Source organism: Sinohyriopsis cumingii, chromosome 18 (assembly GCF_028554795.1).
Source record: "Sinohyriopsis cumingii isolate HCF-2022 chromosome 18, ASM2855479v2, whole genome shotgun sequence".
Lineage (NCBI taxonomy): Eukaryota > Metazoa > Mollusca > Bivalvia > Unionida > Unionidae > Sinohyriopsis > Sinohyriopsis cumingii.
The window spans coordinates 2953396-2966501 of record NC_142978.1 but is presented as its reverse complement, the minus strand read 5'-3'; the positions used below and the strand labels follow the sequence as shown (position 1 = coordinate 2966501).

Here is a 13106-nt window from a genome sequence, read left to right as displayed (position 1 = left end):
ACTCTTTCTTACTAAAATAATTGAACAATGCCGACTTTCTAGTAATGCAATTAAGGTTATTGCAGTTATATAAATTCCACAACCATGCTTTCTTTCTCAAAATAATTCCCATTAAATTACGAAATCCGCGTAAACGTATATGATATAATATCTATTAACTGAATGAGAAACAATTCGGATGGATTAGAATGTTATTATACATCAGCTGTTTTGTGTTTAAGAGCAAAATATATTCTATTATTTATATAATTACCACTGAAATATCATTGACCACGTATAAAACGTTTGATCTTTCATTTTTTCAAGCACAAGCATTAGTTTAGGCAAACAGTACATGCATGAGACATTTGTGGAAAACATTATATAACCATTACTTTGCAAAAAAGGTCACATAGATCATTCAAAGAACTACGAGTAGAAAGGCAAATAATGCAAACATTCAAGGCTACATTTTACGATGTATTTTATCTCAATCGACTATTATTTGAAATTATTCCAATGGTTTCTAATTTCGAGATCCCAATTTTTCCGATTTTTATTTTGCTGACAGCCATTCGATGACTTGACGTGTACTCTCCCATCGCTTTAACAGTAAAATAACATGCCATTTTACAAGGAGGAAGACAAAAGCCCCTGACGACAGACATGTTCTTGAATTTCCACCGGCAAATTACCAAAACATGAATGCATGCACAAAAAGAAAGAAAGGAGTAGAAAATAACGAGTAGTACGTATGCATCTAATAAAAGGAGAGGGTTATTTGACTTAAGCTTTATCGGTACAATTATCATATTTCTGGGGTCATATTCTAATAATCAAATGATAAAACCATAGTCTGAGCTTCCCAAATGTTTGCACATAACAAATGGACAAATATTTATTAAATATAGTTTTGTTTGATGATATGCCCACACTTTCATTGCATGAAAATCTGTAGGTCTGGCGGCTTGCTGTGGAAATGTATTGTGGAATAAATGTCAGCATAGGCCAATTGTTGCCATATATTTATTTATCAATGGTACTCACATGAAATGAACAATTATGTTTCACTTTTAAATGATCATAATAGAAGATACATGGAAGAAGCTATTCGTATCCATTCCAATATATTATCTTTGAAAACGGAAAAATGTATATTTTAGTTTCCAAAAATGTTTTGCAGACTCTAAACTTACATGTTTTGTCTATTTTGTTTTTACATTGCAATCAAATCCAGTATTCTCTACCACTTTCGTATATTCGTATTCATTTTCAGATTAATTAGTAGCAGATGAACACGTCTTTGCAAATAATATATTGACGTCGCTTTCAATCTGATCTGCTGTTATACAACTATTAAATATGGCACACTCTACTTATATGCAAAGCAACTTGCGACTGAAAATGGTAACATATAGGATAAATTGATGAATATGCCAAATTATGCATTAATATTTTACCAGTTGCAAAGGTGAACAAAACACAACGACCAAGATCCTCGTTTTGGTAAAACATGCAGACTCTGGCTGTGTATGTTTTACCCTCGTCCAGACCGAATACGTCTATAAAGTTGAATTCTTTAGTCACTATGTACTTTGTACCCGTCTCGATGATCTCTATGACAATATCAGTCTCGCCGTAGCAGGAATTGGGTAGTTCCCAGCTGAGACGAACCCCATTTGTTTGTTCATTCGACGTCTTGATGTTCATCGGACCAGACGCTGGGATATAAAAATTAAACATGTACTTGCTTTGATGTGATAGATCTAACTACTAGAAGTATTTTATTACATTGCTAATTTGCAGAAGCAGGCACAATAGGAAAACATATGCTTACATATTTTTGTTTAAAATAATAACACTCGCAAACATGTAGAACCAGCTCCGAGCCCGGGTTTGAGATTCGGGTTCCACTCACAACGAATAAAAACTGGTATCACTAAAGTAAGGTCATATGTGATCAGCTGTCAAATAAATCATATATGCTCTTTATTTCATAGTTATAATTGGTTGTTATTTTGAACACTTACTCTCCGTCAATCCATCCAGTGTATATAATTTTCTGACCTGAGAAATAGAAAATATATAAATTTAAAAAAGAAGGGGAAAAGGAAGTCAGATCGTATCAAGTAAACGTATTTTAAATGCAAAAACGTAATTAGTGCAAGCGTTATTCATGCACTAGATAAATAAACAAATAAACAAAACTCACGCATGAACACCGTTACCTAGAGTACAGTATGGTCACCAAATTAGATCTATTACATCCGAGACATCTGATTAGTTATGGTAATATATTTTGTTTGTTAGAAAGTAAAATATGAAGAAACCATTATCTTTTCCATCTGTTTAATGGAGTATTGATGAATCAATGATGTATCATTATTTATTATTTTGTATACATATGAAAAATCTATAGAATATGTCGATATCTTCATAATAAGATGTCAGGTATTACCTCCCATGAAAAACACGATGCGATCCAAGCCTGGTTATAAACGAAGACTTGAACAATTATTGCCGCAGAGTTCATTCGATCGCTTTGGGTGAGAAACCAGCAATTATTGATATCCAAGACCTGATTTATCTTGAAACACATGTTGTTCTTACAAGTGCACTCGGGATCAATCTGACACATAGACAAGTTCTGAAAAACACCAACAGATAGATATATAGAGACATATTGATCTTTATGTGATGCAAGTCAATTTGATTGTTAAGTATGGAGCAAGTATTTGCAACGTAAATTTGTCTTGAATATTATATTTAGATTAGATTGTTTTGCTGCCCATGACTAAGCCTACGTTTGCTGTTAATGTGAAGACACGACTAGCCACTAATAAGTATCATGATGGTGCAGTTATTTGACACGGAACTTACGGATTATGGGCAGTCTACAGTCAAAATTGTATTTGAAACAGAAGAGGGGCTATTGTAATCTCGTTTTAATTTCTAAACATAGAATGACAAGCAGCACAGGGAACTACCGTTTATAATATACCAAACCCTGGAGTATTATGAATAGTTGTCTGACTAGGCCCAAAAACTAATTCTATTTTTTTTTCCGAAGCATTCCGCAAATCCTTCCAAACGTTAATTAAGAATTTGCACATACCATTTAGGCAGTCATTGAGTGTGGTGGGACAGGGGATGGCAACAGTGAGAGAGAGGAATATTAAAACAATAAGTTGTATCCTTTGTTAGGATATGTGTTTTAACTGCAAACACATATCTTAATTAAACCTTTACTACTTCAATATCTAAATTTATGCTAGAGGAATAAGAACAGCAAATTTTAAGTAGAATATGATGAAATATTATAGTGGGAGATACGAGGAGTAGCGATCATTTTGTATTATTTAAAAGAATTGCAGGTTATTTCGATAATTGTTACGAAAAATAGGGATCTGGTGTATTTTGTTTCCCGATATGGCTTATGTATTACAGTTAGAACATGCGTGGAGATGGTGCTTCATCTTCTGAATGCATAATAGTTTCCTACGTCATTAAAATAATTACCACCATTTGCTTGTAATCTCTCTCTCTCGATCGATCGATCGATAGCCATGTTGACTATAAGTGTAGTATCAGTCGTTTTGATCTTTACATTTCTACAGGATCATTCTTACTTTTCTAACCTAATTCGCAACCTAAGCGAGTTGTTTGTTCTAGTGGTAAGTCACTTTCGTATATACATCGGTGTCATCCCTTATGAAAGTCATACTTTAAAATGCAATTTATTCCTAAATGTTGCACTAGAAATTTGTAATAATAACGAATATGAGGCTTTAGGTATGGAAGAAACAATTGACAGAAATCACCATCTTTAAAATTTAAATGTTTTACTGTGAACTGTTATATATAACCGTCTTTATCTATCCGTACTATGCATTACTCCAATCCTCTCGGAACGTAGTTTGTCGTTGGCAGTGTTTGCTCGTGGTCTTGTCACAATTTTTATTACCTTTGTTATGATTTAAGAAAATAACTTGACCGCTCTTTAACTCAGTCATTTCAAAAACCGTGGGATGAATTGCTTCTGTCGTGTGATTATCTGCGTTTGTTGAGAAGAAGAAGAAAAAAGAGAATAACTAACCGTGCTGAAAGCGGCGAGAGTCTTTCCTGTATACTTAACATCACCAGTATTTGTGATGACAAGTTTGTACTCAATGGTATGAACCCCACTCTCTTCATCGCTTGCTGAGAAAGTAAATCTGTGTAAAGAAGAAGTTTAAATGTACAGTTATTATAGCTACCTTTTCGTTTAAACTCTTCATCAATGAATCACTGAGGATCTGTGTTGACTTCAATGTACGTGTGAAAAACAAATCAAAAAGGCTCTATTTTACTTCGTATAAATACAGTGAACCAAAGGGTCCTCAGCTGTGCTATTTGTGATGCTCTGAAAGTGAATGATTTATCTTGTTACCTTTTAAACGTATTTCAGATATAAATGTTGCCTGCTGCAAGAGGAACTCTAACAGTACCAAAATATATATTGCCAGTGTGTATGCTGTGCACGAAACATTTGTATATTGCGAGTGTGTCTGCTACGCACGAGTGCAAATAACGCCCACTTAGTAGCATCGTTTATTGATGACGTGTGCTTAATCGTGATGGAATAAGGACTGGTGCGTGCAGGCAAGGCTATCGAAGCCGTTTACCCGGATTCGAATCTCCGTAGAGTTCAAATTAAATCAAACCTGTGCGACAGCATTATTCGTATTATATCTATCTATCTACATATATAAAATTCATTTAAATAGAATATCTTACCTGCTGGAATACTTGTATGTCCCGTTATGATAGTTCTTTTGGAACTCTGGAAAACCAACTTCAGGAGGTGTTCGATCTATATTCAACTCTGTAAAGTCGTAGGCGAAATTTCCCATAACATCATGAGCTCGTACCCAGACTTTCATTTTCGTTCCGTTGAACAGTCTTGCTTGAAATGAGTAATTCTCTGCTAAGGGCGATATATCTTTCCAGTTTGTTATGGGCAAGTTAACACTGTCAGCAAAATCCTCATTAACTTCAAAGCGCACGATTCCATTTAAGTTTGTAATTTCACCAATTGATCGCCTTCCTTCTTCGTCATCAAGTCCTTTGTAAACGTACCTTAAATGGGTGTAGTAAGAATTATTTGCATATCTTTGCATAAAGTTTAAAGTCCGTTTGGGATTTTTTTTATTCCCTCGAAGAAGATTTGAGATTGCAAGAAGACTTAGTACATATTATTTATATGCCATCTACGGAGCGTTTCTTGGAGATGGAAAAATGATAGTGCCTTGTCCTGTGCAGAAGTTGCAAATATGTTTTAACTTTTAAGTACATGTAATTTCTTTCTAAGTTACATATATTAGGAATAAGCTGAGAAACGGTTCTCATAGATAACACAGGTCTACAACTTTATAGAAGTTGTTTGCTTCAGAGGTAAAATGTGCTATTTGTTACAGGTTTTGATTTGCTGAATTCAAATATAACAAATAAAACAACTCATTGGCTACTGTTTTCAAGATATTTAAGTTTGTACATTTTTATGTCTATGCATCGTCTGTAGATTGTAGAGTTTTAATCATAAAGTTTAAACCTAGGTCTTTTCATGTGTTTATGGTGGCTTACATGACAATACTTCACCTATCCTGTTTATGTAACACTTTAAAAAAAAAAAACAGCAAAAGGGTTATATAAATAAAAGTTATGATGAACCAAAAGGTACAACATTATTATGTATATTTAAGTACGTAGTTTATTTATTATTCAGTGTCAGCTCTGTGCTTCTTGGTTTGACTTTTGAGTTCAATTAATGGAGCATCGTATGTCTGTGTCCAACAAATGTCTGCAAGCATTGATGGGCTCCATTTGCCCTGATAGCGTTTCTCCAGTGTTGCAATATTCTAGTGAAATCGCTCGCCGTAGCTCACTGCTCAGCAGTTCGGTGGAAAAAAGTCTAGATGAGAGTGCTAAGAATGTATCTTTAGTGACATGTTGCAACCAAGGCTTTTGTTTACCTTGAGGAGGTTTTCCACCAACTCACTGTTCTTGTCTGCCTTGTTGTTACCGAGAACATTTGTTGCTACTAACTGGGAGACTTTCCATGCCATCTTTTCCTTGCCACGCAGTGCACGGTCAAATGCATCATATCGAAGAAGTTCACAGATATGAGAACCAGCAAAGACATCTTCCTTTATCTTAGCTTTACTTACCGTTGGACAGTTTCCACGGAGGTACTTGAAAGCTGCTTGTATTTTGTCCATGGCCTTGACAAAATTCTTCATCAGATCCAGCTAGATGCACAAGAGTGGTAACACAATCTTCCTTGATTCAACAAGTGGTGGATGCTGAACACCTTTACTCCCTAGCTCCCATGACTGTCACAGTAGCCAATCTCTCTTGATGGAGTGGGAACCACTCGCACGATTATTCCATTAGCAGAAAAAACAGCAGTATTTTGTGTATCCATTATGCAGACCAAGCAAGAGAGCAAGAACCTTCAAATCGCCAAAAAGCTGCCACTGATGTTGGTCATAGTTTATGCACCTCAAAAGGTGTTTCATGTTTTTATAGGTTTCCTTCATATGCACTGCATGACCAACTAGAATTGATGGCGAAACACTGTCATTATCAGCAAAAAAGACTTAAGACTCGTCTTTCACGAATCAATGAACCCTCTCCACTCATCTGCATCAGGAACGATGTTGACGGCTGCCATCACTACATCGATGTTGTTGCAGGCTACAAGATCACCTTCCATGACGAAGAATGGAACAAGGTCCTTTTGACGATCACAGAATATGGAAAACGTAACATCACCTTCCTGGAGATTCCACTGCTCTCCCTTACTATTCGATAATTCCAAATCCCTAACAAGGTCATTCAATTCACTTTGTGTTATGAGGAGCGGTTCAGAGGAGGAGGATGGGAGAAAATATGGATCATGTGACATTGATGGTTCAGGGCATAAGTTTAATCCTCTTTCTCGTCCTCGTCTGACTCATGTGAGGATGATTCTGGTACATCAGAAACCGGCCGTCCTGCTTCGTGGGGTACTGGCCGTATAGCTGATGAAATGTTTGGATAATTCACAGCCCTATTTTTCTTCTTTGACACACCTTTCTCAGCTGGAGGCACCGTGCAGACGTAACAATTGCTGATATGATCTACTGGCTCTTTTCAAATCATTGACACTGCAAAAGGTATATATTTCCTTTTCCTGTTCAACCACTGGCGACGATTTGTTGTACAAGTGTTGCAGCATTTGTGTGGGGGCCATCTCTTGTCCTGATCTCCAATTTAGCAGCCAAAATAAAGGTGATAGGCTTTCTTAACCATAGTGGTTTTGCTGAGTTTTTGTGATGCAAAGGTCACTTCAACACAAACATAGAAGTGGTTTTCTGCAGATGTTCACACAAGTACGAGGTATCTCTGCTGACTGGCTAAACAGAAATGTGTCCCTTTGCAAATCAAACACTAACAAATAAGAGATTGCGACACTGTGTGATTTCTAAAGCTGATATAGGGCAGGGCAGTTTGTTAAGAAGAGTGATGCTAGCTTAGTTATGACTGCATCATCCGTTCATATCATGTATGAGGCAATACCAGCTTCAAAATGCATCAATTATTGTTTTGCCTAGAAAGTAAGTATTAACCACACCCAGTCATATACGTATTTCAGTCATTTCTAGTTTAAATTGACATCCATTTCTTGTATAACTCATCTATCCTCCGCATTTCCCAAGTTGAGGGTCGATATACTGACCCAGTATCATATCTTTAAAACTAGAGCCAATAGAGAATTTTAAGCATCATTTTCGTTCTAAGTGACCCAGAATTGATAAGTTTTGACTACATTTATTTCGGAAGCAATCTGGTTGTTGACCAGTGTAATTATTCACTGAAATATAATAATTTGTTATTCATGCTTCAGTTACCCCTCTCTCTAATCCTAAAATCAGCAATATATATATATATATATATATATATATATATATATATATATATATATATATATATATATATATATATATATATTCCTATCTAATATCATCATGTAAGTTCTTTCATTTGTATGATGTAGATTAGATTACAACAGAAGAACTAATGTTATTGCACGAAAGGAGATACAAGAAATTTAAAACAAGATTTACTTGCGAGAGCTTAAAATCCCATCCTCTTCTACATCTTCAAACAGTTTGGGGTAAGCAAGGACTTGGCTGAGAAGTTTATTTTCTCGATGAATTCTATTGAAGAAATGTCCAGTCCAGACCACAGTTATGACGTCAGGAGAACTTTGCCACATAAATCCACTGTCCTTAACAGCCGTGGAGACGTACATACTGTACATCCCCGTGGCGTCTGTTTCAACTGTAGACACGGGATCATAGAGGCACAGTCGACGGGTAATTTTGGAGTTGTTAGCCATGTCTCTAGCTTCAAGCAACACTGAATACATGCCTGGTTCCTCTGGAGTATAAGTTACGTAATGCCGTTCAGTCTCATCGATGAACTCTGCATGTATTGGTTTTAGCGGTTCCATTTCAACCAGTCTCCCATAAGGATCAGGCGACAGCTTGAAAATTTCGAGGTAGTACTGCCACATACCTGCCAAATCATCACTCCAGCCTCCCCAGGAAATCTCTATTGGTTTCTTAAATAAAACATGATTACTAGTTTGAAAGTTGGAACGTTATGGACGGTAAGATAACGGCTTCTTTACAATGATGCTAATACTTACCTGATCTTTTGCATCTTTGTAAATCAGTCTATATACCAGTCATACCACATTTCTCTCTGTCGATTCAGCTCTGTAATATATCATATATGAAATTGTTTTATGTAATTTTCCTTACTGTACTATTATATAATTCGCCTGTATTGATCATCTACTCAAGTATTATATATATATATATAATTTCATACTTTTTGTCGTTTGCATCCTGTGTGAAGAGAGAGGAAAATTTGAAATCAGACTTATCATATTAACAGACCCGAACACTTAGGTATGTTAAGACAAATATTATTAAAAAATGTTAGAGAAGATGATAAGAAAATAAGTGAACGGAAAAATACCTTGGTTATGTCTTCTGCGATGTCCAAAGGCTTTTCTTGGCACGTTTTATTGTCCTCCGAACAGTGAACGGCGGCTTCAAAATCAAACCTAAACTCCACTCGTTTGCTCTCAGTCCTGCCAATAACCATGTCACTGGGCAGATAAGAACCATTATCTGTATTAACTCTCGTTCTAAATCCACCATTTTCTGCTTGAAATGTAATGGCAAGCCTTTAAAAAAGAAAACAAGACTTAATCCGTATCCAGTTATGTTGAATTGTTACCTGCTTTTAAGTTCCGCGATTATTGTATCACCATTCAAGTATATATTCTGGATTTGTCTGGAATTAAATGAAACCAAACAAGTGTCAGTTCCTTTGGTTCTTTGCAGACTGGATACAAATTTGATGACGAAGCGTTTATCTACATTTAAGCCTGTTATGCTGAAGAATATGTTTGACTGTAAGCCAAATCAATATGAAATGGTTTAGAAGATTTGATATGTAATGCGGATGGTCACTGTATCCAATGCAGTCTGTCAATTATACAATAAGTTATTAAACATTGTCGTAAGCACTCTCAACGGATCACATTATGGTGAAATGTATTCATTTGTTGTAAAGGAATCTTAAGACGTGAAGAAATCCACCAACTTATTTTGCCCTCGAATATGCCGGAGCCAGGGACCAAACCTGGGACGCCAGATGAGGGAAGCAAGCGTATTACCACGAGGCTATGAATACTACTTTGGTTTAAATAAGGAAATGCCTATCAGGTTTGATGGTATAACGAACGGCATGTTAATCTTGGATGGAGTTTTCAACTTACAGATTGAAGGCTACTCAAGCTTTTAATATTTTCTGTCTAAAAATGTTACAATTTTAAATGCAGTAAGGACGTCAAAATAAAAACAATGTGTGTGTGTGACTTATACCAGCATCGAGATCTGACACATATAAGAACAATATTGTTGAAGCTGAATGGAAATTAATAGTTCCTTAAAAGTTATATGTTAGACTTTCAAACCAACATTTCTTATCTCATTAAAAATACTGTAGTATCTGTTTCCGTTCGAACGCCAGACTTAACTGATATCAGTTTGTGCCACTGTATTCTGTAGATTAGTGGTATGCATTGTTTGAGACAAGCAGTCAAGACCTGGTGTGATTGGACAATTATAATCGTGGTTATTCAGACAAATGTTATCACGCATATTATTTCTATTATTAATGTCTCAAAGAATTACGTACCAATCCATTTATGATTGAGCAAACATTTATATGATGGCGTGGTGAATTTGCACGATTTAATTTCAATTATCTGAGAGAAAGATTGCTCTGGCAGCCTTATGAGGTGGTTGCAAGGTAATTAGTAAGATCCAATGAATTTTAATATTCTCACTAAATCGTCCGTTTTCTTTGAAATCTCGCAATTTATTACCACCAAAAATAGTTATTTTTCAGTAGATATATAGAATTATGCATATTCAAATGGAGGCATTGAAGGCGGATCGCTTACCAATCTCCATTCGAAATTAATGGAGAAAACTGACCATCTTTAATGTAGCATTTAGCGGCCGTGTCAAATATTGGGGTGAGGTAAGAAAATCCGCTGCAATTATATGTTTGATCCAGACACACATCTCGTACTGGGCCATCTAAAATAAGAAAGAGTGGTAGTAGCAGTATAAACAATAATTGTCAACAAAATAAAACATAAACATGAAGCATTGCAAATAAAAATGATGAAACCTGAGCTTTGAGTCTGATATATTGTCTTTACATAATCAGGACAGTTTCAGCAGCTTTGCGGCCTGCAATTTCGTGACTTCTGTCGTACTTACTGAAATAGTACGTGCTGCTTAACTCAGTATTTATCGTGTTAAAATCTACCCATTTATACTCCCAACATACCAAACAAAGAATGAAAGAAGCATCCATCCGAGAAAAAGAAAACAAAACAATAACACATAAAACAAATAAAGCAACATTAAATTACACAAACTCTTTTTTGTATCAGAACGCTGGGAAAAAATGAACTTCTGGTACCGAATAGTTCCGTAATGCTCCGGGAAATATTTGCATACAGCAAATCTCTTATGATTACTATGTTAAATTTATCTGCTTTCCACAAGAACCATCCATTATCTAACGACACAGACATTGTAACTATTTTACTCATATTAAGCCAGTATCATAAAGAACCACTTAGGACAACTATACCAAGTGTGAAATCCATTCTCCACAAACAGTTGAACAATGTATATCCTGCCAAAAAATGTAACGTCCCTGCGTCTAACCGTTATTATATTTGTTAGAACAAAGACGACCTAATTATTACACGCCAAATGTAAATAGTTTTATCCTTATTGAATAAAGAGTCAGATAGAGAGATACATACAAACATAGATAGTGAACAACTGTTTATTTTCACATACCATTTTGGGTTCGCTTTGTCAGACTAACGTGTATACTGCCTTTAACGATTCCGATGCCATAATCATGAACGTACGCTGGCTTTTGATGTGGGAAACCACCAGGTGTCATGTAGAAGGATTCAAGTTCAAACATCAGAAGGTTGAATTGATTCTGGTTGCTCCATATAATCTGAGTTTCTTCCTTGTTAGTTGCATCAGCTACAAACTCGTATTGGAGATCATCTCGTGCATTCGTTGTTTTCTTGAGGTATGAAAGTATCGCCGTGACCTTGCCAAGTTGGGGCTTCTCGTCATTAGAAATAACTGTGAGTGAACATGAAGCATATTTATATTTTACATTATTTGATGGACAAAATATCAAAACAAATATCTGATAAACTTAATTTTTGTTCCCTTCATATAAATTAAAATGATATAAGAATAAAATATACTATGTTCAGCATCACCAACTCTGTAGACAACGAATCAAATTTGCTTTTGATAGGTGCAACCACCTCTGGCCATGTGAAGTAGAGGGATGGGAGGGACATAACAGCTCATTCTCTGCCAGCGATTGTAGTTTTAAAGGTTAGGGCGGCCGAGGGTTTTAGTTAAAGTCCGAGTTCTATAATTTACAATAACTCCAGCTCTTATAGTCTAGCGTGACTAATGATGAAAATACTGCCTTGTGTTTTTCAATAACAATGTGTAACCCAATAATTCAAATCTTCCTATTCATCAGATTTGTTACACGCACTTATAAATTTAGTTGTGAAGACGTTTAGTGGAATGAAACATCAATCACATAATAAACGCATAATTTACCATAAATATAAATAGTTTCTATCGAATTTAAAGTGAACATTAAACCTAAGTGCCTTATTTGAAACAAATCGTGTCATGAAAAAGTCTGACAATTTTACAAACAGATAGATATATACAATTATTTTCATTCGATGGAAGCATGACACGGCAGCACAATTTAGTGTGTGTGTGTGAGTGTGTGTGTCTGATTTTGATTTGAATCGAAGCTTTAACACTTTTTCGGTCATATCGCTACGATGTCTGCAGTGTGGCAGTTTATAGTGATGTCTAGCACTGGCTTATCATGCCGCAGACATGTAGCATGATGTCACAACCAGTCACATTATCCTGACACCGGGCTGACCAGTTCTAACACTAACCTCGTAATGAGCTACAAGTGACGTATATGCTAGTACCATTGTTATTAGTCTTTGGCATGACTCGGCCGCCGTTAAACCTGCGATCATCCGCTTCCGAGTCTGACGCTCTAACCATTTAGTCCACCGGAGCAGTAGACAATTTAGTAAGCATTCAATTAGAAACAGAGGAGAGTGTGATATGTATTTAATTGTTATCTATAGTGTTTTCTATCAAACTTAGTACTACACTTGCCATTACCCACAAAACACATTTTTTTTAAGAGGACACGGATATGGCTGCATCTGATTTATCAACTCTGCTGAGGTAGGTGATAGGAATGCGTTGGAAATTTTGCACTAGCGATCTTATCATGATTATTAGGGGTCCAGGGTGGCCGAGTGGTCTAAGGCGCTCGCTTCACTAACATCTCAACTCTGGCCGCGTGGGTTTGAGCCACCTTTCAACTTACGTGAGTGCGGCAGACAATTTGTCATCAGC

The 13106-nt window shown here is 36.0% G+C and overlaps 1 protein-coding gene across 2 annotated transcripts in view; it reads right to left on the bottom strand.

Moving 5' to 3' along the window:
* LOC149775973 (uncharacterized) overlaps positions 1-13106 on the bottom strand; it is a 63007-nt gene that overhangs the window by 9828 nt on the left and 40073 nt on the right. For both annotated transcript variants that reach the window (XM_089941465.1, XM_089941464.1), the window contains exons 7-15: positions 11466-11768; positions 10547-10685; positions 9049-9259; positions 8127-8626; positions 4756-5097; positions 4076-4193; positions 2438-2626; positions 2010-2046; positions 1440-1700 (exon numbers count right to left, since the gene is read on the bottom strand). In XM_089941465.1, coding sequence (XP_089797591.1) covers positions 1440-1700; positions 2010-2046; positions 2438-2626; positions 4076-4193; positions 4756-5097; positions 8127-8626; positions 9049-9259; positions 10547-10685; positions 11466-11768 — 2100 coding nt within the window. The remainder of the gene's footprint in view (positions 1-1439; positions 1701-2009; positions 2047-2437; positions 2627-4075; positions 4194-4755; positions 5098-8126; positions 8627-9048; positions 9260-10546; positions 10686-11465; positions 11769-13106) is intronic.